The 26,748-nt window shown below is 43.0% G+C and overlaps 1 protein-coding gene and 2 pseudogenes across 1 annotated transcript; all 3 read right to left on the bottom strand.

Annotated features, from left to right (window-relative positions):
- Positions 1–26,331, bottom strand: LOC128454758 (tripartite motif-containing protein 16-like). The gene is made up of 2 exons (XM_053438286.1): positions 24,853–26,331; positions 1–1,345 (listed from the first exon to the last, which is right to left on the bottom strand). The coding sequence occupies exons 1-2, from the start codon at positions 26,179–26,181 to the stop codon at positions 977–979; spliced, it is 1,698 nt and encodes a 565-aa protein (XP_053294261.1). The 5' UTR covers positions 26,182–26,331; the 3' UTR covers positions 1–976.
- On the bottom strand, positions 1,953–2,788 carry LOC128454763 (E3 ubiquitin/ISG15 ligase TRIM25-like; annotated as a pseudogene).
- Positions 10,569–13,359, bottom strand: LOC128454761 (tripartite motif-containing protein 16-like; annotated as a pseudogene).
- Positions 26,332–26,748: the final 417 nt, after the last annotated feature.

The following is a 26,748-nucleotide window of genomic DNA, read 5'->3' on the forward strand; positions in this document are numbered from 1 at the left end:
TCCATATTGAATATGAGTTTATTACCACTGATGCACACAGTTAACAAGTGAATACAATCATAATTGACATGATGCAAGTAGATTATATAAAACATAATTTCACATCAGAAAATTAGAACATTAAATTACACAAGAAAATGTCAAACGTCCTCTGGTACCACCGTCTCAAAGGTGAGGGGCCTTCTTTTTCCAAAAATATCTAAACTAAACAGTCATGAGCATTATGAAACCCTGTCTTGTACTATGGAGCTGATTGATTGATTGATTGATTGATTGATTGATGAAATCAATCACTGAATAAGTTGCAGCCCTAAAAACAAAGTCCCCCGACTATACACTTACTGCTTTTTCAACACAGAAACCAAATAAGCACATTAACAAACCTTTAAGTGAAAACACAAATAAAGACTTGAAGCCAATTTAAAGAAGCAAACAATGAAAACAAATGCTCATGTCGGGGATTTTCTTTTTTAAATGTGCAGTTACATATTTCACCTTTTGGGTTTTTCACATCATTCTGAAAAACCCAAGAAGAGCTTCATTTGGATAACCTCTGCAGCGTGGCTGAAGGTAAAGAGACATGTTAGAATGTTTCATAAGGCCAGGCTGTGACAGAGTCCGGCCTGACACATGAAAGTTGTGTGCACAACACAAACCACAGGGTGTGGTCCACAAAACAAAGGCGCCCTCTTGTGGTGGTGCATCAGTTTTCAGATTGCACTTGTTCTGCAAGGAGAAATGTGAAAGCTTCACCCAAGCTTCTGCAGCTAAAAGCAACGAGCAGTGAGATGCAACATGGGTCCAGCTCAACAAACTGAAACATCAACACAACGACCAATGAGAGGACGTCAATAGTGCCGCCTGTCAGGAATGATTGACAGCTGATCTCTGAGCGGAGCAGAAACGTCACCACGACGCACTTTGATCAACAAACATGGAGACAAAAGAAGTTAAAGATTTACACACAGAATCTAAATCACTGCTTTATAATAACTCCAGTCTTTTTGAGTTTACAGAACTCAGCTGTGGATTCAGGCCAAACCCTAACTCCAGCATAGAGAGGCTGAGTGAATGTGGTCTGGACTCTGTGGAGGAGAGTCATGGTGTCAGAGACGCTGTAGAAGGACAGAACACCTGCACTGTGATCCAGGTACACTCCTACTCTGGAGGACACAGGACCTGACACTGGAGTGTAGATGTTGTTGTAAAAATAGATATTACTGTTTCTACAACAATATAATGACCAAGATTTATCATTGCATCCAAATTCACATTCAAGTGAGTCTCCTGCTCTGCTGATGTTCTTGTATGCGACTGCTACACCAACTGCTGCTCCCACCTCCACCTCCCAGTAACAACGTCCAGTCAGACTCTCTCTACTCAGGACCTGATAATAATAATCAGTGAATCTGTCTGGGTGATCAGAATAAGACTGATCTTCAAACATATTTGTTACTTTTCTTTTTCCCTCAGATAATAACAGATTTTTGTTTGCTGTGTTTGGATCCAGTGTGATTTCCTGTGAATATCTTAAGAAGTCAGCTCTGGTCTCTGGCTCTGGTTGTGGCAGTAAAACATCCACTTGAGACACAATCTGTAAAATCTGTGTCTCTGTCTCACTCAGAATGTCCTGTAGTCGACCTCTGACCTGGGACACAGCTGCTGTCACGTCCTCAAAGTCCCTCAGAGGACGGATCCTGATGCTGGATGAGTGTGTAGATCCACTGAGTGGTGACAGTGAGGGGTAGTTGTGTAGAAACTGGTTGTGGTTCTCTGTGTCTGAGAGCTGCTTCAGTTCCTGGTCTTTCCTCTTCAGCTCAGTGATCTCCTGCTCCAGTCTCTCCTGAAGCTCTCTGACTCGACTCACTTCAGTTTCCTGCTGGGATCTGATCTGCTGCTTCACATCAGAGCTTCCTTTCTCCAGCAGACGGATCATCTCAGTGAAGATCTCCTCACTGTCCTCCACTGCTTTATCAGCAGAGCCATTGAGGGCCTCCTCCTCCTGTTGAAGCAGCTTCAGGTCTTTCTCTGTGTCCTGGACTCTCTGCTGGATGGTTTGTCTCCTCAGCCCGAGCTCTCTCTGCCTCTCAGTCCTTTCTGCTGCAGCTGACACTGTGTCGTGGTCTTTATGTTCATCCACAGAGCAGAGATAACAGATACACTGCTGATCAGTGCGGCAGAACATCTTCATCACCTCGTCGTGACGAGAGCAGATGTTCTCCTGGAGCTTCTCCGAGGGCTCCACCAGCTTGTGCTTCTTCAATGGAGCTGCCTGAAGATGAGGCTGGAGGTGTTTTTCACAATAAGAGGCCAAACAATTCAAACAGGACTTGAGAGCTTTCAGTTTCCCCCCAGTGCAGAAATCACAGGCCACATCTTCAGGTCCAGCATAGCAGTGATCAGCAGGAGCAGCTTGGAGTCCAGTCTTCTTCAGCTCCTCCACTAAAGCAGCTAACATGGTGTTTTTCCCCAGGACAGGCCTCGGTGTGAAGGTCTCTCTACACTGAGGACAGCTGTAGCTTCCTCTCTCCTCCCCTTTGTCCCAGTGGTTGTTAATACAGCTCTTACAGTAGCTGTGTCCACAGCCAGTAGTCACCGGATCCTTCAGTAGATCCAGACAGATCGAACATGAGAACGTTTCCTGCTCCAGCTGAAATTCTCTCTGCGCCATTTCAGCTGCTGCCAGAGACTGAAGAACAGATTCACTTCCTCTGAACAGAAACAGATCTCTGCTCCTCCCCCTCTCGTTCACTCCCTGCAGTGACTCAGCTCCCACAGTTCACAGCTTGTTTTTCACTGGTTACTCTGACACATCTGTGAAGGGAGGAGACACAGACATAACCTGACTGGGAGGAGCTGGTTGTGAGTTTTTATCTGTGTTATCACATCCCAAAGTGAATTTTTCATTTGGAACTGTCACATTCAGCTCACAGGTTGTAATATTCACATTCTGCAAAGTTTCCAGAAAAGTTAACAAATCTTTTCATTGAATAAAAACCAACTAATCTTAGAAAAAGTGGTAGCCAATCAGCTGTGTGAGTTTCTCCAGGAAAATAATATATATGAAAACTTTAAGTCGGGGTTTAGAGCCAATCATAGTACAGAGACAGCCTTGGCAAGAGTCACTAATGACCTTTTAATAGCCTCAGATCAGGGACTTGTGTCTGTCCTCGTTCCGTTAGATCTCAGTGCAGCATTTGATACAATTGACCATCAATTTTTATTACAAAGACTCAAACAGTTAATTAACATTAATGGAACCGCCCTTAACTGGTTTAAATCGTACTTTTCTGATCGCTCCCAATTCGTGCAAATTAATGATGAGTCATCTGTGCGCACCAAAGTTAACCATGGTGTTCCACAGGGCTCTGTGCTCGGCCCAACTTTATTCTCATTATATATGCTTCCACTTGGAAACATTATCAGGACACACTCGGTAAATTTCCACTGCTATGCGGATGACACCCAGTTATACTTATCAATAAAACCTGAACAAAGAAATCAATTAACTAAACTTCGAGACATAAAAACCTGGATGACCCGCAATTTTCTCTTATTAAACTCAGACAAAACAGAGGTTATAATACTTGGCCCCAAACACCTTAGAGATACATTATCTAATGATATAGCTGCGCTAGACAACATTGCCCTTGCTTCCAATGAAACAGTCAGGAACTTGGGAGTGATCTTCGATCCTGATTTATCCTTTAATTCTCACTTAAAACAACTTTCTAGAACCGCCTTTTTCCACTTGCGTAATATCTCAAAAATCAGACATGTCCTTTCGCAAAAAGATGCAGAAAAACTAGTCCACGCCTTTGTTACATCGAGACTGGACTATTGTAATTCATTATTATCAGGCTCCAGCAGGAAGTCGTTAAAGACTCTACAGCTTGTCCAAAATGCCGCAGCACGTGTCCTGACGAGAACAAAGAGAAGAGAGCACATTTCTCCAGTATTAGCATCGCTACACTGGCTTCCAGTTAAATCTAGAATAGAATTTAAAATTCTCCTCCTCACCTCAAGGCCCTTAATAATATAGCGCCTTTTTACCTTAAAGAGCTGTTAGTACCTTATAAACCCACTAGAGCACTCTGCTCCCAGAATTTAGGCCTACTTGTCGTCCCTAAATTCTCTAAAAGTAGAGTAGGAGCAAGAGCTTTTAGCCATCAAGCTCCTCTGCTGTGGAATAATCTACCACTTTCAGTTCGGGAGGCAGTCACCATCTGTTCGTTTAAAAGTAGACTCAAACCCTTCCTTTTTGATAAAGCTTATAGTTAGAGCTAATTAGTGCGGCAGAACGTAACTTGTTGTATTTTATGACACATGACACATGGAGCTTCTTTTTCCAGCTTCTCCTTCCTCTTCTCCATCCCTATCCCCCTTCCCCGGAATCCCTTTGCTTTATCACCCGCAGATCCAGGGCCTCTGTGGCCGCACCATGGATTGCGGTTTGTTGATGGCGCACCGGGGGTCGTGGTGGTTGACCCAGTGTGGCGGATTCTGTGTCGTGTGGGCTGATCGTGGTGCTGGTGGCGGACCCTGTGTCGCGTTGGCATCAGGTACGGGCATTGGACCAGGACCGCGGCGGCGGCTAGTGGTGGATGGCGGTGGATGGTGACTGAGGACTGGAGTGGCGTCTGGTCTGGATGGTGGATCGTAGTCCTGCGGGACTGCTTGGCATGTCATGTTCAGGTTGTCCTTCGGGATGCTTACCTCATCAAATGCTGCTAGAGACTTTAATCTTTAATCCTGAAGACTTTAATCTTGATGATGTTTTCCTGCAAGTGGCATCTATTGCACTTCTGTCCGTCCTGGGAGAGGCATCCCTCACATGTGGCTCTCTCTGAGGTTGTATGTATTTTTACCTGTTAAAAGGGTTTTTAGTAGTTTTTCCTTACTCTTGCTGAGGGTTAAGGACAGAGGATGTCACACCCTGTTAAAGCCCTATAAGACGAATTGTAATTTGTGAATATGGGCTATACAAATAAAATTTGATTGATTGATTGACTGGGAACTGTCACATGCAGCTCACAGCAGCACAGGTTGTAATATTCACATTCTCCAAAGTTTCCAGAAAAGTTAACAAATCTTTTCATTGAATAAAAACCAACTTACAAAGGGCTTCACAAATGAAAAACAAAAGTAAAAATACATTAAAACACACGTATGAAAGAGTCAAAATATAAAAACACTACAGGTGACAGAAATGTAATCATGTTTTTATGAAACCAAAGGCTCCCCTTTCGGCCTACATTAGTGGTCAAAATCTGAAACCACATTGCCGCATGTTTTGGAGCAAGCCTCCCGAACTCAGTCTCCCAGGGTGCAACATGTTTTCTTTGTTCTTGGGAAAGCCTAGGAACTCAGTCTCCCAGGGGGCAACAGGTTTCATTGTACTCCCAGGATGCCCAGAGGTGTGACAAAACCCACCAGGGTCAACTCCAATTGGTCACTCTGGCCCATGACCTGTGAGGTCACCGGGCCAATATAAGGGGACTTCTGCCCCTTCTTGTCCTCTTTCCACAACTCTCCAAGGACAGCAGTCGGCCAGCCCTCTTCTCCTGCATTCGCCGAAGGGGGGTGGGCTGCTCCAGCTCACATCTTCTCTTCCCACCCAACAACCGGAGGTCGGAGGTGCAGCATCAACTCATCTCTTCAAGGAAACCTTCACGCATCTCAAGCTTTTCCAAACTCCTAGCAGCGACTTGATGTCCTGCAGGTAAGAAATTGAACATGGAACGGAGCTCCACCGCTCACAGAACCACTAAGCTAGAGGCCATACGACCAACCGGAGACGTCACCGAATTGTTAACTGGACTGCAACTTCTTTTCCCCTTTCCCTCGGATTGGTAACATAATATGGGCTTAATAATTATACCAGACTAAGCAAGACTGTTTATTCGATTCTGTGTGTTTATAAGTTTGATATATGCTGTGGTATTGTGATTATAAGTTATTTGAAAGTAATTGTTAGTTAGTCTCTGACTTACTATTCACACAGACACACGCATATCTCTACAACTTTTTTTTTTTAAAGTTTGTTTGTCCTTGTTTAGACTTGCTTTTCAGAGGCACTATGTAGATATATTTATATCCTATGGATTCAAGTACGGATCGACTGCAACAGGGAAGTCAGGACTTTGTTTACACGAGGGATCAGCTGCTCGCACTGCGGTCAGGAAATCATGCTGGCGCAGTTCACCCCATACTCGGGTAGAACTGGTGAGGCGCTACCGTGGAAAAAAGAGCTGGCCCGTTGGTGAAGGTGAGGCGGCTGCAGAAGCGGTGGACTGCTTCTTCACATCCCAGACCCCAGGTATGCCATGCACTCGACCCGCTGCAGTTTGCCTACCAGGAAAAGGTGGGCATGGAAGATGCCATCATCCACAGGAGGGCGGCACCATGGACGCTCAAGGGCAGAGTTCTGAGGCTCAGGAGGGCGGCCCCGTGGCAGCTCAAGGGCAGAGAACAAGGGTTCCGGTGGACGGCCCAGAGGCCGGTCAGGAGCCAAGCAGGGGAGCTCCTCAGACGGGCGGCCAGAAGACCTGTCAGGGGCAGAGGGCGAGAGCTCCGACCTCAGCCCCGGACGTGGGGCAGGAACTGGAGCTGGCAACGGGAGGACCTCCGACGCCGGAACCAGAGTGGCGTCTGCCGGGACCTTCCGGCGAGGGACAGGGACTGGAGTGGGGACGGGAGCAGGGACTGGAGCTGGCACCGCGAAGACCTCAGACGCCGGAACAAATGTGGCGTCTGCCGGGACCCTCCGGCGCAGGACAGGGACTTGAGCGGGGACTGGAGCAGAATGACTCACCTAAGGGCGATCTTTTAGCCATAATTCAATCACCGAGATCATCTCAAGGGTCTCTGCCAAATAAAAAACTTGATCATGAAAAAAACTGATCTCTGCTGAGTCCATATTTTGGTCGGATCGTTATGTCACGGTTTGAGATAGGAGATGGACCAAGATGCAGAGTTTTCAAACAAAAGGTGATTTTAATTAAACTAGTTCTTTTAACAAAACAAACATGAACACTAAAGGGGAAAAACTAGGGATGCACCGATATGGAAATTCTTGGCCGATACCGATACCGATATTTAAAATAACAATCTGGCCGATAGCCGATACCGATATTTGTTTATTTTCTTTTTGTTGTTATTCATTCACTCGTTTGTGCCAGAAAAATAATTAAATCATTATTTAAAAAGCACTATTTAAAAAATGTTCAGCCCTTCATCACTTATCTTTTAATGACACAAATTGAATCAGATTTGTGAAACAATCTTTGATTTAACTAAACTTTATTTAACAGAGACATATAATGACCATTTTTCCGCAAGTTGAAATGGTTCCTTGGGGTCTTAATGAAATGTCTGTAACATATTTTGGTCAAAATACCACAAGGATTATTTAAAGTAGCACCTTTTTACCCTGTCTAAAACAGCCCTGTTAAAGTATCATTATAGAGAACGCTCTTCTCATTGTTTTACGGTAGCAGTATTGCCCGTTTATTAGAGGTGTTACGACTTCTGTGTGTATGACATATGTTGTCAGTTCACTTGCTCCCTGTGCATGAGACGGATGAATAGAGCCGATACACATGAGAATAAAGTACTTAAACAGACGCTACGCTCATACTTGTTACGCCAAGTTACACTGCGTGAGTCCAGATAACTTAACAAGCCCTCCTCAGTTTTACCTGTTTTTAGTGTCGGGCAGAAATCACATCGCGTCAACACCCACCCTGGCCCTTTGCGATGCTTGTTTTAATTAAATAGTCGGATTCCCCTGGTCCGCACCAGTTCTCAGTCAGCTGCTAGGCGCCAGCCGGAGGGTTCCCCCAGCGGTCGCCGTAGCTGAGGTGATCCGCGAGAAGGGCCCGACACGCGTCCAGAGTGGCCGCCGCTGACCGCGTACCCGGTCCCCTCCAACGGCCCGCCTTCCGCGCCGGCGATGGACACCGCCCCGCGGTACAAGAGACAGAAAGCCCCCCCACCAGCGACGCCTAGGCGCCACCGGATTAGGACCTCCCGGTGCCGCACACTGAGCCTCTGGCAGGAGGGCGACGGAGCGACTGCTCCCCCAGCTGCGGCACGTGCCCAGCGGTTTTACAACAAAAATGAACATCGGCCAATGATATCGGTGAAAGTCAAGTTTATAACCGATAAGCCGATATCAGTAAACGAGGCGAATATCGGCCGCTACCGATGTTCGGCCGATAAATCGGTGCATCCCTAGGAAAAACAAATGCACAACGAAGCTAACACAGGGTTTCAAAAGTGAAGAGGCTCAGGGGATCAGGACAATGCAGGACAGGAAAGAACAGTAACACAGGACAGGACAGCACCATGGACGACAGCAGGTAGAAGAACAAACGATCCGACAGAGGACAAAGGGAAACACAGAGGCTTAAATACACAGAGGGAAGGCAGGGGCAATTAAACACAGGTGAAACAAATGAGGATTGGGGACGACAATCAACGACAGGAAGTAAAGACAGAAACAACACACAAGGAACAGAGACTACAAAATAAAACAGGAAACAGAAAACACAAAGAGACTGATATCAACAAACTAAAATGACAGCACATGACAAGAACCTGTAAACCCAGTCAATGTGTGGAGAGCTGGAAGAGATGGCGGCGCTCGGTTTGGCTTGATTCTACATTTACTGTTAAACGGTTCATGTTCAACTGAATAGTGTTTTATAAGATGGTGGGCATGAAAAATGAATGTGGACCAAGTTCCAGCTGATAGTATCAACTTCTCTGTCTGAAGGTGAGTTAACCTGTTCGAGGGCAGTACCCCGAGGGAGGTGTCCAGGTGCGCTGTTTTACCGATCAGCGTCAAACATTTTTATTTACAGAACTGCGTCGTACAGCTAGGTACTAATGCAACATATCGTTAGAAAGCTAAGATTCTTCTGATTCCACTGATGTAAACCATTTCAAGATCCGATCACCACAGCCGGTACAATCAACGTACCAGTCAGACCGGAAGTGGGGGAAAAAAATCCGTTTGCATGTAAAAAAAGATCTAAAAATGGGGGATAGCCATATCCTATTGGTTCAAGTGAGCTGTCAATCTAAACTTGACCCAATCGGAGCTGACATGGATTGGCATGGTAAGATATGTGTGTGTCTGTGTTGGTGCCAAGTTAGAGAAAGAGTGTAGAGTGAAATGCAAAGAAAGACTGTGAAGAGCAGAACAAACTAACATTAACTTTCCAATAACTTATAACCAAAATATCACAACACAAATCCAACTTATAAACATCAAACGGAATCGAATAAACAGTCTTTGCTTAGCCTAGTATAATTACTAAGCCCAGTTGTGTTACCCGTCCATTGAAAGGGAAAGAGGTTGCCGTGCAGTTCTTGTGCTGAGAGAGAGGTGGGTTGCGTTGAGTTGAGGAATCGAAAAGAGGAGTTGGACAAGTCAGACTTCTATCATCGGCGGGATCGTAGAAAGAGAAGATGTGGGCTGGAGAAGCCTGGAAAAAAAGAGAGGGGGAGACCTGGCCTTATATTGGCCCGGTGACCTCACAGGTCATGGGGCCCAGAGGGACCAATAGGAGTTGACACTTTTTTCTCTGGTCGATTTTCACACCTCTTTGTGATGTTGAGGCATCCTGGGAGACTGAGTTCTGGAGGCTCTGGTTTTCTCCAGAACTAAGGACATGCAGCTTTAGGCTTTTGACTGCACATGTAGGCCGAACTTTGGTTCTCCAAATACCAGGTCCCAGCACAGGTGACCCCTCTTACCTCAACTTGACTGGTGCAAAGTCGGTCCCACAGTCGGATGAAAGAGAGCCTCCAGTCTTTAGAGGAGGTTGGTCCCACTAGAACACAGTCTGGGGTGGGTGGGGGGGAAGAACTGATTGATCTTCAGAAAACGAGCCACGCATTCGAATGACCAGCACTCTGACATACTGTGCAAGTTTCTGGGCCAAGGATGAAGACGTAATGAGGAAGACTCCGAGAAGCAGCCCATCCAGGACACCACAAGAACAAGTTCACACACTGGAATTAAAGGAGGGTGGCTCCCTGCCTTCAGCGACTGCTTGTGAACGTGAACCTGGAAAGCTGGACTCATTTTCAAATCTATGCTGAAACTAAACCTCTAAATAACCACATCGTCTTCCATTAGGAGACGTCCTCCGTCCTCTCCTGTCCCTCGGCTGTCTCACACACACAGTTTGGTTTAAAATTACTGTCAACTCAACATCTTTGTGTTTTTGGCAGTTTCTCAGATTACTAAGATATCAACAAGTTCTCTGAAGCTCAACAATTTGAGGGTTTATTGTTTATTCAATTGATACAAATTTCCTTTTATAATTATAAATGATTAAAAATTATAATTTGATCTTTTATTTTATCAAAACGTGACAAACAAAAAATACTGAACTCAGCTTCTTGAATGTGAAGATTTACAATATTCTTATTTTCAATAATTTAGCAATATTGATTATTGATTCTGAGCATTTTAAATTGATTAATCAATTCAGACATTTCTTTGGACTGAAGAGTCGAGCGTCAGATGCATTAATGTTTAGGAGCAGTCGAAATCCATATTGAATTTGAGTTTATTAACACTGATGCACACAGTTAGCAAGGGAATCACAATTTACGTTATACAAAAATAACTATAAAAACATAATTTCACATCAGAAAATCATAATATGAAGTAACACAAAAGAAAAGGTCAAACATCCTTTGGTACCACCGTCTCAAATGTGAGGGGCCTTCTTCTTTTTCCAAAAAACTGTAAACGAAACAGTCATGAGCATTATGGAACCCTGTCTTGTTCTGTGGAGCTGAGTGATTGATTGATTGATTGATTGATTTATTGATTGCACATTAACAATTCTTCAACTGAAAATACAAATAAAGACTTAAAGCCACTTTAAAGAAGCAAACAAAAGTGCAGTTTCATATTTCACCTGTTCAGCTCAGGAGGTGGAGAAGAAAACAAAGATGGAAAACTAGAACAATGCAGTAATTTTACCACAGCATAAAAAAAATATCACACATAACACACTGTAGATGTTGTCACATGGGCAAGTGGACGGGACATGCATCCACACATCATTCTGAAAAACACAAGAAGAGCTGAAGTTTTGAATTTCATGCCACGTGTTGAAAAGGATTCATTTGGATAACCTCTGCAGCGCGGCTAAAGGTAAAGAGACATGTTAGAATGTTTCATAGAGCCAGGCTGTGACAGAGTCCGGCCTGACACATGAAAGTTGTGTGCACAACACAAACCACAGGGTGTGGTCCACAAAACAAAGGCGCCCTCTTGTGGTGGTGCATCAGTTTTCAGATTGCACTTGTTCTGCAAGGAGAAATGTGAAAGCTTCACCCAAGCTTCTGCAGCTTAAAGCAACGAGCAGTGAGATGCAACATGGGTCCAGCTCAACAAACTGAAACATCAACACAACGACCAATGACAGGACAGCATAGTGCCGCCCGTCAGGAATGATTGACAGCTGATCTCTGTGAGGAGCAGAAACGTCACCACGACGAACTTTGATCAACAAACATGGAGACAAAAGAAGTTCAAGATTTAAACACAGAATCTAAATCACTGCTTGTAATGACTCGAGTCTATTTGAGTTTACAGAACTCAGCTGCGGATCCAAGATACATCACAACTCCAGCATAGAGAGGCTGAGTGAATGTGGTCTGGACTCTGTGGAGGAGAGTCATGGTGTCAGAGACGCTGTAGAAGGACAGAACACCTGCACTGTGATCCAGGTACACTCCTACTCTGGAGGACACAGGACCTGACACTGGAGTTTCGATGCTGTTGTAAGAAAAGCTATAACTGTTTCCATCACAATATAATGACCAAGATTTATCATTGAATCCAAATAAACATTCATATAAGTCTCCTGCTCTGCTGATATTCTTGTATGTGACTGATACATCAACTTGTCCTCTCATCCCCATCTCCACCTCCCAGTAACAACGTCCAGTCAGACTCTCTCTACTCAGGACCTGATGCCATTAAGTGAATCTGTCTGGGTGATCAGAATAAGACTGATCTTCACTCATATATGTTACTTTTCTGTTTCCCTCAGATAATAAAAGATGTTTGTATACTGTGTTTGGATCCAGTGTGATTTCCTGTGAATATCTTAAGAAGTCAGCTCTGGTCTCTGGCTCTGGTTGTGGCAGTAAAACATCCACTTGAGACACAATCGTTAAAATCTCTGTCTCTGTCTCACTCAGAATGTCCTGTAGTAGACCTCTGACCTGTGACACAGCTGCTGTCACGTCCTCAAAGTTCCTCAGAGGACGGATCCTGAAGCTGGATGAGTGTGTAGATCTACTGAGTGGTGACAGTGAGGGGTAGTTGTGTAGAAACTGGTAGCGATCCTCTGTGTCTGAGAGCTGCTTCAGTTCCTGGTCTTTCCTCTTCAACTCAGTGATCTCCTGCTCCAGTCTCTCCTGAAGCTCTCTGACTCGACTCACTTCAGTTTCCTGCTGGGATCTGATCTGCTGCTTCACATCAGAGCTTCTTTTCTCCAGCAGACGGATCATCTCAGTGAAGATCTCCTCACTGTCCTCCACTGCTTTATCAGCAGAGCCATTGAGGGCCTCCTCCTCCTGTTGAAGCAGCTTCACGTCTTTCTCTGTGTCCTGGACTCTCTGCTGGATTGTTTGTCTCCTCAGCCCGAGCTCTCTCTGCCTCTCAGTCCTTTCTGCTGCAGCTGACACTGTGTCGTGGTCTTTATGTTCCTCCACAGAGCAGAGATAACAGATACACTGCTGATCAGTGCGGCAGAACATCTTCATCACCTCGTCGTGACGAGAGCAGATGTTCTCCTGGAGCTTCTCCGAGGGCTCCACCAGCTTGTTTTTCTTAAATGGAGCTGACTGAAAATGAGGCTGGAGGTGTTTTTCACAACAAGAGGCCAAACAATCCAAACAGGACTTGAGAGCTTTCAGTTTTCTCCCAGTGCAGACATCACAGGCCACTTCTTCAGGTCCAGCATAGCAGTGATCAGCAGGAGCAGCTTGGAGTCCAGTCTTCTTCAGCTCCTCCACTAAAAAAGCTAACATGGTGTTTTTCACCAGGACAGGCCTCGGTGTGAAGGTCTGTCTACACTGAGGACAGCTGTAGCTTCCTCTCTCCTCCCCATTGTCCCAGTGGTTGTTAATACAGCTCTTACAGTAGCTGTGTCCACAGCCAGTAGTCTTCAGTGGATCCAGACAGATCGGACAGCAGAATGTTTCTCTGTCCAGTTTATTTTCTTGCTGCGCCATTTCAGCTGCTGCCAGAGACTGAAGAACAGGTTCACTTCCTCTGAACAGAAACAGATCTCTGCTCCTCCCTCTCTCGTTCACTCCCTGCAGTGACTCATCTCCCACAGTTCACAGCTTGTTGTTCACTGGTTCTCTTACTCTGACACACCTGTGAAGGGAGGAGACACAGACATAACCTGACTGGGAGGAGCTGGTTGTGAGTTTTTATCTTTGTATCACATCTCAAAGTGAATAGTTGCACTGGGAACTGTCACATTCAGCTCACAACAGCACAGGTTGTATGATTCACATTCTTCAAAGTTTCCAGAAAAGTTAACAAATCTTTTCAATGGAAGAAAAACTACATTAACACACACGTATGAAAGAGTCAAAGTATAAAAACACTACACTTGTTTCTAAATCTCTGTCCCCCTCAGTGTGAAGCTGAGCTGTTACAACAGCACATGCAGCCAGAGATGATACAGACTCACAGCAAAGTTAATGGAGTTCTGAATATGAACAATGACAAAGGAACCATGTCAACAACTGTTCAGCTTCTATCAAAGACAAAGATAAACTGCTCAAACTGTTTCTATATAATACAAGTGACACCAAAGCTCTTTCTGTTCTGAACCAGTTGGATGAAGTTTGTCTGTGACGGAGCAAAGAGTCGATCCCAGTCGACATGAACCTGATCCTGAATGTTTTTATCGTTTACTGTTTTAACTCTGCAGAAACTATAAAACCTCAAAGTTTGTTTTGTGGTGTCGTACATTCGTTAGAGTAAAACATGTGGATATATGCTTACAAACACAAAGACATTCTCAGAGAGTCCACCAGATGTGTGTCTTATTTACTTTACCCTTTGGGGGACGACCTTTGACCTAGGGAACCATCTCTTACCAGTTAACAGATGGGCTCAGAAGGAATGTTCTTGACCAGTGTGCCTTCATGTTCGGACACAAAGATGTGCCCTTATTCAGTCAGAAATCCCATGTGGGATCCATTATACCTGAAGTCATGGGTGGAACCAAACTCCCTATATATGTGTGCTTTCATCCCCTGCAAGTCAGATTTCACTATTGGCTTGTGTGTCTCTGAGTCTCTAGAGCTCGTCCTGACCTGTGGTTTCTTGTAATAAACTTTGTTACACTGAAACTACTGGGTCCTCGGAATCCTTCCTTCATCATCAACAACTTCTACAACATCATTGACCTCTCGGCTGCATCAAATATACGCTAGAATTTGGCGTCACGTCGGTAACGAGCTGTGTCCTACTGCACTTACAACGGCTTTACGAACGGTGAGGATTTCTCATTTTACTTGAACGCTGGTAGTTCATCGTGGTTGTTGTTTGTGTCTGTGTATGCACACCGTTAAAGAACCTGTTTTTATGGGCATGTTGTGTTGTTTGATGTGATGTGAAGCTCCGTGCTAAATTTTATTTTATTTGCGAAGTGGCCATCGCAATTAAAAAGGGGGGAGTAATATAGAACAGATACAAGTGTGAAAAAAGGCAGAAAAGTACTTAAGGTACAGGACATAGTTTAGAATAGCGTAATTGTAATGATAAGGTGCTTGCACAATGACATTGTGCAAGATTATAAAAGACGGTACCTCAACTTTTTAACGGTAAGACATGTGTGTATTAATCACTGCTTTTCAATTGGCTAAGGCATAGCCAGAAATTGAGTTAAAGAGAAAATTTGGGATAAACCTGGATCCAGGGAATTTGAATTAATAAATAAGTGTAAAGTGATAAGAGAAAGAGTAATAAGAGAAAAATAAGAGTAAGGAAATGATCATAGGAAGAGCCGCAAATTTGAATAGTGGAAGCCCTCAGTGAAGGAGCGTTAGTATGGGCCGTAAAAACCTCACCACAGGTCAGTTTAATAACTGGAGATTGTAAAATAAAAATCCAATTGACTGTTCCCACTCTGACATTTGTTGACGAACAGTGTCTGATGCAGCCTCTCATTGGATGATTTACATCTCATAAAGGTAGCACAAATTTTAAAAGAAGTAGAGAGAAATAGCGGCAAAAAGCATGCTTGGGTGTGAATGAGCTTTTGAGCTGTTGGATGAAAATGAGTGTGCGTGTATGTACAGGGCGTCGTGGGGCTGTGTGTAACAGGAACAGCCCCCCCCCTTCTCAATTAGTGGTTTGTGTGTGTGTGTGTGAGACAAAAATGCAGAAGGGATATGCTGTGTGATTGTTAACTTGTTTTTGAGAGTTTAGGATGAGTGCTGTTTTGTGTTTGTGAGTTGAATTTGCAGTGTTTTTTGGATGTGTGTGCCAGAAGTGAATCAGCACAACTGAATAAACATATGAAAGGACTGCTAAAATATGAGCCTTGTAATATCACAATGAGCCTCTATTTAAGGGGACTTGAAACTATGAGCTGTTCTTATAAAACAGACGTAATGAAATAATGAATCTTCTTAGGAGGACTTAATTAATATAACCACACCTTTGATTCCTTCCAACTGATGCACATTTTTTCCATGTGCTGGTGTGTGTGTGATGACTGTGGACATCGCTGTGTTTCAGCTTTGTAAGAAATGCAGCAGGTGCTGGTTTGTGTGATCTAAAGTTAATAACAAAAAAGGTTTTATGATTGATTAAATATATATATGTTGTGGTTGCGAACGGGAAATTTGATAACTTATAAGGACAGATATTTTGTTCTCTGTATTAGAGAAAGCAAATAGCCCCTTTCAGGGAACTATTGCATTAGTCTGTCTTCCCTTGTATTCACAGCCCCCACCTTTCTGGTGTTTGTGTGTGTGTGTCTGTGTGTCTCTCGTGCATGAACATGACTCTGCGTGTAGAAACGTGAGGGGGATTTTCATTGTAATAACAGCCTTCTGTGAGACACAGGGACAGAGTCAAAATGTGTTTTAAAACCAATTCTTTAATGGGGTTTTAGACAAAGCTAAAAAGGACAATTTGTTTCTTTGTTTGTTTGTGGGAAAGCGAAATTGTGCCAACAATATTAGGAAATAAAGTTGTTTGTTTGATTCACCTAGATTGGATACGTCTGTAGTTCTAAACAAAATATTTCACTGTTTGAACTCTCTTGCTTCATTTGGTTTTCATTAAATTCGACAATACTTAGTTAAGGGTTCACTTTGGGAACAAATTGGGTTTAATTTGACATTTTTGGCTTTAAATGCTGGATAATGATAATTTTGATAGAAGGAGAGATAGTCAGAATTTTATTTTAAGGTGATAACGTGAAAAGATTGTTTGCATTTACTAGAGAGTGCAAATACTCTTTTATCAAGTGTGTCAACATCTACACTATGGGCTGATATAAAATAAGAATAACAAATCTTTTTTTCCTCACTGGGTGTTAGAAATGTGCGATGCACAGAGGGAGAATCATTAATATATATTTGTTTACGAAAGGACTGCTGAGTTTTGAGTACAGCCGTGAATAAATAATTAACTATTGAGAACTTTAAAGATATTATTAGACTGAAATAAACTAAGGTATACATTGATGATGCATTGTAAGAAATTATGATGGGTGTTTAAAGAAGAGAAAAGTCTGTTGACCTAAATGCTGGCAAATAAAGGGTGCAAATGTGTGCAAATCATACTGAATCGCTTGTGTTGTTGTTAAAAGGATGTAAAGATACTAAATCATTGTCTTTTTCTTTCCCTTACGATGGGTGAGAATTGAGGTGGAAAGCCGAAAAGACAGCGGGCCGTTACAGGTCACGGCCTGAGGCTTGCTGACCACTGCGTGTGCTGCTTCTATCTCCACTTTGATCAAGGCGGGTAGAGTCTATACACAAACTCTTTAACAAAAACCTGCATCTTACATATTTGTATTTGTTCTCATTTATAGTTATTATTGCTGATAACCATTTCAACCTGCTTTCATTTATAAGCTATTATAGGAGATTGATAGAGTACATTCATCTGCTTACATGCACATGAAAAGCTACATGCTGTAGTCAGTCAAATATGAGGATTGACAACAGACTGACCAGTTAATGCATTTAATTAATTAATGGAATAGGATTATTGGTTTAAACTCTGCTGAGAGTTGCAAATGTGAGTTTCACTGTTTGTGTTTGGTTTATTCTGATCTGAGCTGTGTTGGTGATACACTATTGTTACTTTTTGATGATCTGAGATAAAATAGGTGGTTGTCTTGTTGCAATTAGGAGCACATTTGGTGACAGTCAGTCACTTGTGGGAGCGCAGGATCTTTTTGTCAAACATTACAAGCAGATTTTGAGTTGTGATATTACATTGATGAGCTTTTTGATTCCTTTGGAGTTGGGAAGTCAACTTCATTTCTATTGGCTGCAGTAAATTAGTGGTTTTACTACATGATTTATGAATTGATTAATTTGTTGAGCTGTTGATTGCTTGATTGATTTGTTGATTAATCAATTCCTAAAAGGGGGGAGGAGTAATCTAAAAAGCTTTAAGTAGCTTTAAATCTTAGCAATTACTTTTTAAATTTACAATAAGGGAGCAAAAGGTAGCTGCTACTATGGGGAAAAAGGACACTAAAAGTCCAAAAGTAATTACTCCTGTTGATGTAGTACAGAAGAATAATCCTTTAGTTAAAGGCATTGCAAAAATATCGGAAAAATGGCATGAACGCTGGGCTAATATTGAACGACCATGGCCGGTAGAGGGAACTATGAACCCAGATGTAATCAGAATAATGCGAGTACTTGTATCCACATACAAGGCAGCGCAAAAGATTGGCAAAAAGGGACGCAGAGAAAAGAAACAAGTGGAGCTTGGCATACTCCAGTTGTTTGAAATTGAGGGACAGAAACTGATCAAAGCTGCAAACGATAAGAGAGATAGGGACGTAGAAAAAGAGGGACAAACAGAAAGACAAATAACGCTGAAGAACCAGGTAGAGGAGTTGCAGACACAGAGGGAAGGGCTGCAGAAAAAACGCTTCCAATTATTGTGCATGGAAGATACTTTGCGCTCAAGAAAACAGTTGACACACAAGAAGATGCTTCCTGTTGTCGTCCGAGGGCAGAATTTGGAGTATAGGCCTTGGCAGACTACAGATATGTCAAACATAATAGAGAAGTTACCGATTCTTCAAGATGGAGCACATTCTTGGATTTCAAAGTTGGAAGAGATTATGGTGGTAGAGCAACTTGCCATGGGAGATATTAAGAGACTCTTGGCTAATCTCCTTGGAGTTCATGCTATGGGAGATATTCTACAGAAAGCAGGACTTAATCAATATGTGGGAACTGCTGTGAATGATTCAGATTTGTTTTGTGCAAATAGAGGTCGAGTGTGTAGAGCACTGAAAGAGACGTTTCCGACAAATGTACATCCTGACAACATTCTTATTGAACCACTGGGACAGGAAGAAAACCCGAGGGCATATGTGTCAAGAGCTCATCAAGTGTGGAGAAATGTCACAGGAAATGACCCTGATTTGAATCAAATGGAACAGTCAATTTTGAGAGCCAAAATACAGAAGGGGCTGCCCCTAACAGTGGAAAGAAAACTGGCAGAGGTGGTTGGTCTGGGAAGCATGGAAAAAGGTGTTTATACAGATCATATAGCCCATCAAGTGGTGCTGTACAGGAAAAAGGAACATGACCAGAAGGAACATGACAAGGATGTTCTTAGAAAACTCAATCAAATACAACTGGTGGATAATAAGAAAATTAATAAGCAAGCTCTGGTTATACAGAATCAGGCTGCACTAGATCAATCACTACTACAATCACAGCTGAACCAGGTTCAGCTCCAATCGTTCCAGCCATCATCAGTGGTTCCAGTCATCTCCTACCAAGAATCAGCATTTGATCAAGCACAGAACTGGAGAGGAAGGTTTAATCCTAATTTCCAACAGCATTCAGAAGAATGTTATGATTGTGGACAGTTTGCATGTGAGTGTAACAGCTGGATAGAATATGGAGAAGGAGAATACTGAAGAAAGTAGGGGGCTACATGACCCAGCCGGAAAACACTGGATGATCTGCAAATGCTTGGTTGCAAGAGAAATTAGGAGCAATAGGAGCAGTTTCTTATTATATTAGTGATGTGTTTCCAGGGGGGAAATGGAAAGGGACTTATAATTTCACATTTACTTATAGAGTGTTAATCTGTATTTGATGTTTTAATTTGTATCTGTTTTGTTGTGCAAAGATACTGGTTTTCTTTTCTTTCATTCTAGAACATATTGGGGGAAGATCACTGAGAGGGTGATTGATGTTCAGGGACTCAGACACTTCAAAGATGGAAAATACGGATTGACTGAAGGACTCTGGACAAAGATAAAAATATCCAGATTCAACATGTCATCGATACTACAACTGAGAGTCAATACTGCTGAGAAACGTGCAGTGTTCTTTATTTTTATGTTTTCTCCGTAGATGTAGAAGTGATATTAAAAATGAATTATATTCTTTGAAATGTTAATTACTTGGAAAATGACATTTTCTGTTATTAGGTAAATATACTGGGATCTCAGATGTTTTCCTTTTCGTGATCTTTAAGGATAGTGGTGTTAGGCAGGGAAAGGTCCATTGAAAGCTCCAATGGGGCAACCAGGCTGACTTTGGACATTATTTTGTTTTTATTTGCTGAGATTCCATATGAATTTGCTTAAAGTCTTTTTCTTACGTAATTTGCTAAATTCCTCATTTCAGTAGCATGGAGTATGACGTATGGCCGCCTGGGCAGAGGGGTCGTGAGAGAATTTTCCTGTCTAGTTTGTTTGATGGATATTATAGGAAAGATAGCTGCCTGACAGGTTTTTCACTCTTACTCTTAAATACTCCATAACTGTTGCTATGTTGTTAAAATTATGCTGTAGATGGTTTGTTGTTTTTGTAATGATCATGTACCTGTATGTTTTATTCTTTTGATTGTTTCGAGACTTTATTTAGTCTCGAAGGGGGGTTTATGTCGTATATTCGTTAGAGTAAAACATGTGGATATATGCTTACAAACACAAAGACATTCTCAGAGAGTCCACCAGATGTGTGTCTTATTTACTTTACCCTTTGGGGGACGACCTTTGACCTAGGGAACCATCTCTTACCAGTTAACAGATGGGCTCAGAAGGAATGTTCTTGACCAGTGTGCCTTCATGTTCGGACACAAAGATGTGCCCTTATTCAGTCAGAAATCCCATGTGGGATGCATTATACCTGAAGTCATGGGTGGAACCAAACTCCCTATATATGTGTGCTTTCATCCCCTGCAAGTCAGATTTCACTATTGGCTTGTGTGTCTCCGAGTCTCTAGAGCTCGTCCTGACCTGTGGTTTCTTGTAATAAACTTTGTTACACTGAAACTACTGGGTCCTCGGAATCCTTCCTTCATCATCAACAACTTCTACAACATCATTGACCTCTCGGCTGCATCAAATATACGATAGTGGGTTAAACCACGGACAAATTTTGTGTCAAGAAGTTTTGATCAAGTCTGGATTTAAACTGTACGACCCAGGACCGTCTGTGCGTGAGGTGACGACGTGAAACACTGAAGCAACACAACAAACTCGTTGTGAGGTTTTATCCTCATTACAATGAACAGCACGATAAACGTAACGACCTCAAGTCCACAACATCACAGTATCTCCAATATGTGGCTTGTGTGTCAGGACTCAACTCAACGTCTTCACCCTGAAACTTCACCAAACCATTTCATTCCTCAGTGACAATGACCAATGACAGATGAGTTTCACTCTGTTATCTTGAGCTCCGGTCTGTGTCTCAGCCTTGTTGGTTAATACCATCTTTGAAATGTACATGTGATGGGAAGAGAATGAGGAAACATTTGGACTAAATAGAACTGGGTGTGGACGAAGACAAAGGCTTATCAAGTTTATCCAGATTCCAGTAAGAGGAGCAGCACTTTACAAACCAATAATTGGTAAAACAACTCTGGGTTTGTTGATGACTTTGTTCCTCAATTTCAGTTACATTTGAAAACAAAGACAAACTGTGTCATATTAGAGAAGAGCCTCCTACAGATTCCTGATTTTAGTTTTTCCTTGAAAATAGTTTTGAAATGTTTAAACGTTTAGAAGTGAGACAAAAAAAAATGACTTATCAATACAAAACTAATCGACTCTACAAAACAGAGAGGGTTAACAGGGAGCGACTGGGCGGGTCCATGACGCTCAACACGCAACAGATGCAATGATGAAAACAAAAAGAAAACAAATATCTCCGGATGAAAGAGTGAAGCCACACATGTAGAAGACAAGTGCATTTCCTCTGTGCCGCTTATTACGGCCTTGTCGTCTGTTTTGTAGAGTCGATTAGTTTTGTATTGATAAGTCATTTTTTTGGTCTTGTCCCAAATATAATGTTTCATAACATTTGCTGCCAGTGGTCGGGACATTTCTTTAAAGTTGTCACAATCGTATCTTCATGATCTAAATGAGATGTGTCATATTGAACGTGATGTATGTAACAGGAGGAGAGAGGTGTGCATGTGTACTATTCCAGCTGATAGTATCAACTTCTCTGTCTGAAGGTGAGTTAACCTGTTCGAGGGCATTACCCCAAGGGAGCTGTCCAGGTGCGCTGTTTTACCGATCAGCGTCAAACATTGTTATTTACAGAACTGCGTCGTACAGCTAGGTACTAATGCAACATATCGTTAGAAAGCTAATATTCTTCTGATTCCACTGATGTAAACCATTTCAAGATCCGATCACCACAGCCGGTACAATCAACGTCACAGTCAGACTGGAAGTGGGGAAAAAAGTCCGTTTGCATGTAAAAAAAGATCTCAAAATGGGGGATAGCCATATCCTATTGGTTCAAGTGAGCTGTCAATCTAAACTTGACCCAATCGGAGCTGGCATGGGCTGGCATGGGCTGTCCACAGCCTGCAATAGCCAACGAGGCACCTTGTTGTTGGAAAGAGCCTGCCCCTCTTCTGACGTGTAAAGGCTGAGCCAATTGCTACCGATTGCTACCGATACATGTTGCTATTTAATCCAGTTGTGTTACCCGTCCATGGAAAGGGAAAAAGGTCGCTGTGCAGTTCCTAGTTCTGTGAAGTTGTGTTGCTGGTTTTGTGGCTCCTGCCTTTGTGGTTCTGCTGTTCGATACAGTGGTTGCTGTCCTTCGGCAGGCCCTCGCGTCGCTGGTTGAAGGTTGGTAGAGTTTGGATTGGAGGAGGTTTCCCTCACTCAGTGAGTGGGAAGCTGCAACTCTTGTGCTGACAGAGGTCGGTTGCGTTGAGTTGAGGAATCGAAAAGAGGAGTTGGACAAGTCAGACTTCTCTCCTCGGCGGGATCGTAGAAAGAGAAGATGTGAGCTGGAGAAGCCTGAGGAAAAAAGGAGGGGGGAGACCTGGCCTTATACTGGCCCTGTGACCTCACTGGTCATGGGGCCCAGAGGGACCAATAGTGGTTGACACTTGTGTCTCTGGTCGGTTTTCACACCTCTGTGTGATGTTGAGGCATCCTGGGAGACTGAGTTCTGGAGGCTCTGGTTTTCTCCAGAGCAAAGGACATGTGGCTTTAGGCTTTTGACTGCACATGTAGGCCGAACTTTGGTTCTCAAAATACCAGGTCCCAACACAGGTGACCCCTCTTACCTCAACTTGACTGGTGCAAAGTCGGTCCCAGAGTCGGATGTTGGAGAGCCTCCAGTCTTCAGAGGAGGTTGGTCCCACTAGAACGCAGTCTGTGGGGGGGGGGGGGGGAAGAATTGATGGAACTTCAGAAAATGAGCGACGCCTTCAAATGAACAGCACTCTGACATACTGTGCAAGTTTCTGGATCAAGGATGAAGACATAATGAGGATAACTCGGAAAAATTTATGATGGAACTAAACCTCTAAATCACCATATCGTCTTCCATCCTCTCCCGTCCCTCGGCTGTCTCACACACACAGTTTAGTTTTAAATTACTGTCAATTAAACATTTTTGTGGTTTTGACAGCTTCTCAGATTACTGGATCAATAGATTCAAATTTACTCTTTTTATTTTAAATGATTAAAAATTATAATTTGATCATAATATATAATTTAATATGTAAAATCAAAACATTTAACTCAGCTTCTTGAATGTGAAGATTTCCACTGCACTTATTTTCAAAATTTTGTCAATATTGATTGTGAGCATTTTAAATTGATTAATCAATTCAGATATTTCTTTGGACTATTTGTTAAACTGAACAGTCAAGGGTCAGATGCATTAACGTTTAGGAACAGTCAAAATCCATATTGAATTTTTGTTTATTACCACTGATGCACACAGTTAACAAGTTAATACAATCATAATTGACATGATGCAAGTAGATAATATAAAACATAATTTCACAACAGAAAATCAGAACATTAAATTACACGAGAAAATGTCAAACGTCCTCTGGTACCACCGTCTCAAAGGTGAGGGGCCTTCTTCTTTTTCCAAAAATATCTAAACTAAACAGTCATGAGCATTATGGAACCCTGTCTTGTACTATGGAGCTGATTGATTGATTGATTGATTGATTGATGATTGAACTGATGAAATCAATCACTGAATAAGTTGCAGCCCTAAAAACACAGTCCCCCGACTATACACTTACTGCTTTTTCAACACAGAAACCAAATAAGCACATTAACAATTCTTCAACTGAAAACACAAATAAAGACTTAAAGCCAATTTAAAGAAGCAAACAATGAAAAAAAATGCTCATGTCGGGGATTTTCTTTTTTAAAAGTGCAGTTACATATTTCAACTTTTGGGTTTTTCACATCATTCTGAAAAACCCAAGAAGAGCTGAAGTTTTGAATTTCATGCCACGTGTTGAAAAGGATTCATTTGGATAACCTCTGCAGCGCGGCTGAAGGTAAAGAGACATGTTAGAATGTTTCATAGAGCCAGGCTGTGACAGAGTCCAGCCTGACACATGAAAGTTGTGTGCACAACACAAACCACAGGGTGTGGTCCACAAAACAAAGGCGCCCTCTTGTGGTGGTGCATGTGTTTTCAGATTGCACTTGTTCTGCAAGGAGAAATGTGAAAGCTTCACCCAAGCTTCTGCAGCTTAGAGCAACGAGCAGTGAGATGCAACATGGGTCCAGATCAACAAACTGAAACATCAACACAACGACCAATGAGAGGACGTCATAGTGCCGCCCATCAGGAATGATTGACAGCTGATCTCTGTGTGGAGCAGACACGTCACCACGATGAACTTTGATCAACAAACATGGAGACAAAAGAAGTTAAAGATTTACACACAGAATCTAAATCACTGCTTTTAATGACTCAAGTCTATTTGAGTTTACAGAACTCAGCTGTGCATCCAGAATGATAATAAACCCTAACTCCAGCATAGAGAGGCTGAGTGAATGTGGTCTGGACTCTGTGGAGGAGAGTCATGGTGTCAGAGACGCTGTAGAAGGACAGAACACCTGCACTGTGATCCAGGTACACTCCTACTCTGGAGGACACAGGACCTGACACTGGAGTCTTATTGCTGTTGTAATAGATATATCGGTTTCTACCACAATATAACATCCAAGATTTATCATTGTATCCAAATTCACATTCATCCGAGTCTCCTGCTCTGCTGATATTCTTGTATGTGACTGCTACATCAACTTCTCCTATCATCCCACGCTTCACCTCCACCTCCCAGTAACAACGTCCAGTCAGACTCTCTCTACTCAGGACCTGAGGCCAAACAGTAAATCTGTCTGGGTGATCAGAATAAGACTGATCTTTTCTCACACAAGTTACTTTTCTGTTTCCCTCCGATAATAACAGATTTTTGTTTGCTGTGTTTGGATCCAGTGTGATTTCCTGTGAATATCTTAAGAAGTCAGCTCTGGTCTCTGGTTCTGGTTGTGGCAGTAAAACATCCACTTGAGACACAATCTGTAAAATCTCTGTCTCTGTCTCTCTCAGAATGTCCTGTAGTCGACCTCTGACCTGGGACACAGCTGCTGTCACGTCCTCAAAGTTCCTCAGAGGACGGATCCTGAAGCTGGATGAGTGTGTAGATCCACTGAGTGGTGACAGTGAGAGGTAGTTGTGTAGAAACTGGTTGTGATCCTCTGTGTCTGAGAGCTGCTTCAGTTCCTGGTCTTTCCTCTTCAGCTCAGTGATCTCCTGCTCCAGCCTCTCCTGAAGCTCTCTGACTCGACTCACTTCAGTTTCCTGCTGGGATCTGATCTGCTGCTGCACATCAGAGCTTCTTTTCTCCAGCAGACGGATCATCTCAGTGAAGATCTCCTCACTGTCCTCCACTTCTTTATCAGCAGAGCCATTGAGGGCCTTCTCCTCATGTTGAAGCAGCTTCATGTCTTTCTCTCTGTACTTGACTCTCTGCTGGATTGTTTGTCTCCTCAGCCCGAGCTCTCTCTGCCTCTCAGTCCTTTCTGCTGCAGCTGACACTGTGTCGTGGTCTTTATGTTCCTCCACAGAGCAGAGATAACAGATACACTGCTGATCAGTGCGGCAGAACATCTTCATCACCTCGTCGTGACGAGAGCAGATGTTCTCCTGGAGCTTCTCCGAGGGCTCCACCAGCTTGTGCTTCTTAAATGGAGCTGACTGAAGATGAGGCTGGAGGTGTTTTTCACAATAAGAGGCCAAACAATTCAAACAGGACTTGAGAGCTTTCAGTTTTCTCCCAGTGCAGAAATCACAGGCCACATCTCCAGGTCCAGCATAGCAGTGATCAGCAGGAGCAGCTTGGAGTCCAGTCTTCTTCAGCTCCTCCACTAAAGCAGCTAACATGGTGTTCTTCACCAGGACAGGCCTCGGTGTGAAGGTCTGTCTACACTGAGGACAGCTGTAGCTTCCTCTCTCCTCCCCATTGTCCCAGTGGTTGTTAATACAGCTCTTACAGTAGCTGTGTCCACAGCCAGTAGTCACCGGATCCTTCAGTGGATCCAGACAGATTGGACAGCAGAACGTTTCCTGCTCCAGTTGAAATTCTCTCTGAGCCATCTCACCGTCCTGGATCTCAGTTTCCCTTTAACTGACAAAAGTTGTATCAAGATCCGAACCCTGTTGTTCTCGTTGCCTCTCAGCTCCTGAACTTCATCTCACTTCACTCTCACTTCACTTATAACAGCAGCTCGGTGAAGGGGCCGGAGCAAGTTAATGTTTAGTCGTAATATAACTCGTTATCTTTGCAATGAGGAGCCAATTACAAGCTTTGCTTCCTCCCAGGATGTTCAGGGTGTGTTTTATTAACACTGATAACTTGACAAAGTCCAGGTCATTCGACAGTTCACTCAGATAAGACAGAACTTAATGACTTTCACAGGTCAAAGTTCTCCAAAGTGTAATTCCACGTGAAGCCACAGATCTCTGCTCCTTCTGCTCTCGTTCACTTCCTGCAGTGACGTATCTTCCACAGTGTTTCTTGTCTTTGACATCAATCATCATGACGGTGATGATCATAGTTTTACATTTTATTTGTGCAGCGCTCAAAAGTGCTCAAATTTGGAATACCACAAGCTCCAACACAAAACTTTGTTGAAATGTGTTCAAGCATATGTTTAATGAAGA

The sequence above is a fragment of the Pleuronectes platessa genome, chromosome 13 (assembly GCF_947347685.1).
Source record: "Pleuronectes platessa chromosome 13, fPlePla1.1, whole genome shotgun sequence".
Taxonomy (NCBI): Eukaryota; Metazoa; Chordata; class Actinopteri; order Pleuronectiformes; family Pleuronectidae; genus Pleuronectes; species Pleuronectes platessa.